A 5,000-nucleotide genomic window follows, 5' to 3' on the forward strand; every position below is an offset into this window, starting at 1 on the left:
GAGGGAGAGAGGTGGGGGGGAAGGGAGAGAGAGAGAGGTGGAGGGAAGGAGAGAGAGAGAGAGGTGGGGGAAGGAGAGAGAGAGAGAGGTGGGGGGAAGGAGAGAGAGAGAGAGAGGTGGGGGGAAGGAGAGAGAGAGAGAGATGGGGGAAGGAGAGAGAGAGAGAGGTGGGGGGAAGGAGAGAGAGAGAGGGGGGGAAGGGAGAGAGAGAGAGAGAGAGAGAGAGAGAGAGAGAAAGAGAGAGAGAGAGAGAGAGAGAGAGAGAGAGAGAGAGAGAGAGAGAGAGAGAGAGAGAGAGAGAGAGAGAGCGAAAAAGAAAGAGAGAAAGAGAAAGAAAGAGAGAGAAAGAAAGAGAGAGAAAGAGGGATAGAGAAAGGGAGAGAGACAGAATCAAAGAGAGAGAGAGAGAGAGAGAGAGAGAGAGAGAGAGAGAGAGAGAGAGAGAAAAGGAGAGATTGATTACATCTCCCATACAATGTTGACTACATTTCAGTATGTCAGATGGTCAAAACAGAAGAAACACCAATAGTATTTCCCATCCATGCTAACAAGACCAAGTCCCATTTCCCAATTTCCTCCTGCATATCCCCACTCTCCAACCCCTCCGCCCCTCCTCTTTTCTTTAACAAGCAAAACAATTTAACCACGAACTGCAGGCAAGACCAAGTTTCTTTCCTAGAATACCAGCCCCGCCCCTCCCACCCCCCCTTGCCCCTTGCCCAACCCAGCCACGCCACCGAAACCCCCTGTCCTGCTTGCGCAATTCCTGGCGAGATACTCAGAGCGTGACATCAGTGGCTTGCCCTGCACAAACGGACCAGGAGTTCCATCCCTCCCACTGCTCGCTACACGGTGCATGGGGATTGGGTGTGTGGGGCAGAAAACCCCTTAGGTCGGCGTTTTACTTATCGTCGTTTGTGAGAATCAGTCGTCTTATTGTTTTATCTATTTTTATATATTTTTTTCTCTCTCTCCCTAAGTAAACTCTTTCATCGAAAGTGAGAAAGGAGAAACTCGATGCATTGTTGTGAATTCGGAGTTTCGAAGCAAGGTGTGAAAGTAATCATATCTTGAATATATCAGATTAGTTACAAGAGGCTAAAGAGAATCCTTAAATGGATTAGGCAGGCATGCTGATCTGTAAACATTAACAGGTGGTTGAACTAAAAGAAATACATTTCGATTCAAGCACACACTTGCCGAAGCCTGTACACGACTGTTTCCCTCTTCGAAACGAATTCAAATATACATGGATCGAAACAACAGAGAAGCAGCGTTTGACTGGGAAAATATATTCGTTGCAAATATCTACATGCGCTTTACGTAATGCCAGTCACGTGTCAGCGCCGTCACTTGGCCACCATGTGATCGTACATTTGGCACCCCGGCCCTTGTTTGTACCCAGGGCTTCAACCACTTCCACTTCGGTAACGTTGCTTCAATCGTGTACCCTGCGTGGGGGTCACATATCTTCAAGCATTTCGTTAAACCAACACGACGCACACTAGAAAGAGAGCGCCAATAATAAACCCGTGCAATATTTGCAATCTGGCAACGGTTTCCAAGTCTGAATTTTCAGAATGAGTTGCAGTTCCCGCTTGCCATGGAAAATTTACACACAGCGCGACCTTGGCATAAGTCCGCACAACTGCAGTGAGTAAAGCACCATAAGTAAACATATTACGCAATGCTGACCCAGAGGTGGTTGCTGCAGTGGACAGTTTAATTTGAAAAATAGCGCTCAACAACACCTCGAGAACAATACAAACTACTACATTTGCAATATGAGTGCAATCTGGGCTTGCCCACATTGCGTAATACTTGAACGCGAAGCTGCCAGTGTTATAAAACCAACTCAGATCAGCTCGTTTCCATTTTGATTTGTTTGCAGAAGTAAAATGGTCGACTAAAAGTGATAGAGAAAGATGCCGCACATGTCAAGTACAAACTGGACAAACAATAACATCCATTATCTGATAACGGTATTTTCAGACGTAGCCGAAATTTCCCCCTACCCCTCTTTCTCCCCCACAATATACACACTTCAGTCACTGATAAACAAGCAACTCCCACAGCATCACAGAAATCCACACAATTGCAGACATGCCACAGTTCTGAATCTGCTTCTTTCCTCGACGCTGCTCTTGTTTACATTTCTTGAAACTGTTTTCCTCATTCTGTCTTTCTTTCTGTTGTTTACAAAGACCTAATCCACTTCAGATCACAGAACACCTTTGATACAATATCCTGCTTGCTTTAGCCATTCTCTCTCTCTCCTTTCTAGACAATATTGTCTCGCCACTCCATTTCATCTGCCATGACAAATGTTCCGTTGCTGTATTTAATGTTTCACATATACACAAACATACGCAATTACAAACATACATTCATACACACACACGTATAAATATTTACACACACACAAGCATGTAAGTATATGACACATGTGTAAGCTGATGAAAAGTAAATAAACAAAGCATATATAAACACATAAACATTGTAGAATTATAAGCTGTTAATGACACTCATCGACATATATATATGTATATATATATGTTTGTGCGTGTGTTTGTTTGCGTATGCGTGTACGTAAATTATATATATACATATATATATATATATATATATATATATATATATATATGTTTGTGCGTGTGTTTGTTTGCGTATGCGTGTACGTAAATTATATATATACATATATATACATATACATGCCTATATATATACACATCTATGTACATATATCTACTTATACATATATCTGTCACTTTATACAAATATATATGTATATATATATATGTATATATATATATATATATATATATATATATATATATATATATATATATATACATACATACATTTATAAGTATCCCTATCTGCCTATCTGTATCTACATATATGCATATCTTTCTATATAATCTACATAGACACACATATATCTATTCATTTATACATATATAAATCAGTTAGCCCTGTCGACGGGCATCAATAACAGCCTCCACTTCCACAATGGGCGGGTCATCACAAGAATGTCTAAGGTCTTAACCTGGCCTAATTGTAGCATAAGGTCACTGGTTCCAACTCACCATTGCACTGAGACGTTGAGATTCATGCCAAGGTCCTCACAGGGTAAAACACCTGGGGAAGGAGAAGCATAGGTCACGTTAGTTTTAGCAGATATGACAGAAGACCATATTATCAACTGTTGTTACGGGGAAATGACATGATATTAGCTATGTGAAAACGAAAGCAAGAGGTTATGTAAATGGTGAAATCATTCTGTACCCACGGACGCGATCACTCCCACTACTATCAAGGTTTTCATTGTTATCTTTATTATTCTGTACAGTAACGCCACTAACGTGCCTAGTATTTATTTGGAGGACCCACTAGCACCCTTGAATGTAGCAATGCGAACTCAATAGTCTCAACAACTGCTGACCTTGCTATTGAAATTAATACAATCCTCCCATATCACAAACGACTTGTGTAAGGCTTTCCCTTTCCCATACTGTTGTGCTGTCATAAGCTTCATTTGAGGTTCCTGTTCACAAATAACTGAATTCTAACAAAACTATCGTCGCTATCGCATTAATGATATTGAAGGGAATAGCTGTGTAATAATAATAATAACAATAACAATAATAATATCTGTAGCAACAACAACAGTGATGATGAAGGCGATAATAATAATAACGATAATCTTTAAACCGATAAAAATAAGGATAATAATATTGATAACATTTCAAGGAATCATCACAAAACCAGAGTACATGAACAGGTGATACTAATCACGAGAATGTTTTGAAGTCGCTTATCTCATTCTTATCAGTGACTCCAAACAAGTAGTTAGTTATAAGGAGACAACTAAAACACTATCAATGTATAGCTTCATTAGAAACTAGTCCTTCGTATGCCTTACTTATGATGCGTAAGCACGAATAACAAGTACTCCTTTTCCTGTAAGAGTTGAAGAACAGGTTTTGATGACTTGCAGGCTCGCGGGATACAAAAACTCCGTCCCACGCTTACGTATTGCTAACTAATTTATGCGAAATGTCAACAGTTAACGCTTGACAGTGTACACGCTTCCAACACAACATATCAATCGTCGTCATACTATCATAAGACGAGCTCAAGAAGGTCACAATACCCTACATCAAAATATTGTGTCTTACGTTTGGCAGCGATCTGGTCTGAGTTCGACCGCAGTTGAGACTTGGAACCTCTGCGCCAACTTACCGTATTTTATTTTAGTCGATTCACAGCGAAATATAGCTATTCTAAAGACTTCAGATCAATGTTGCGATGATAAATGAATCCGTTTAAAATATCCTTCACTTTTATCACACTAAATAACAATTTTCCGCAGGGTCTACCACCACTGTCCGACCACAAGGGGTTGTCTTTCACTACTGACTCTGACTCTAATTCTTGTTTTGATCATGTGACGCGTGAGGGTGACGTCAAAGACGGGCCAGGAGCTGATTGGCTCATGCTGACGCCATACTCTTCGACCAATCAGGAGCTCCCTTACGGGGGTGTGTTATGTTTACGTCCGTGTTGCAGACTTTTAGGACTTCTTCATATCGACTTAAAACTATTAAGATCTTGTCAACGGATGTCAGTCAGCATCCCACGGGGGTCTAGAATAGGCATAGTTCTCATGAATTAAAATGAACAGAAAAAAGTTACCCTTGGCAATTTCGAAAATTGGCCAAATATATAAATTTACCCAGCGCGCATCCACATTTCCAAGAATGCCATGCACTTAGTAAGAACGAACGAACACGGCTGACAAGGTTTTGTTGCCAAATCATGTATACACGATAAATCTAGCATCTCATCTTCACATATTATTTCCATACAGACTCGTTTCAGTTCGATGCTAAATTACCTAGAGCATCATTACCAACAAATCGACCCATTAAAATAAGTGAAAGTTTGGCAACGTATTAGACTAGATTGCATCAGCCTTCAGCCAGATATGTCCAGCT

The 5,000-nt window shown here is 40.5% G+C and overlaps 1 protein-coding gene across 6 annotated transcripts in view; it reads right to left on the reverse strand.

Moving 5' to 3' along the window:
* The window catches only part of REPTOR (repressed by TOR), a 73,713-nt gene that overhangs the window by 11,704 nt on the left and 57,009 nt on the right, over positions 1-5,000 (reverse strand). For 2 of the 6 annotated variants that reach the window (XM_027374775.2, XM_070133183.1), the window contains exon 2: positions 3,090-3,141. The exons of 1 other annotated variant lie outside the window; for it this stretch is intronic. In XM_027374775.2, the coding sequence (XP_027230576.1) occupies positions 3,090-3,092 (3 nt within the window). In that variant the 5' untranslated portion in view covers positions 3,093-3,141. Of the gene's footprint in view, positions 1-3,089; positions 3,142-4,245; positions 4,433-5,000 lie in introns of those variants that run through there. 3 more of the 6 variants (XM_027374774.2, XM_027374777.2, XM_027374778.2) reach the window with 3 other exon arrangements.

Source organism: Penaeus vannamei, chromosome 18 (assembly GCF_042767895.1).
Source record: "Penaeus vannamei isolate JL-2024 chromosome 18, ASM4276789v1, whole genome shotgun sequence".
NCBI classification, from domain to species: domain Eukaryota; kingdom Metazoa; phylum Arthropoda; class Malacostraca; order Decapoda; family Penaeidae; genus Penaeus; species Penaeus vannamei.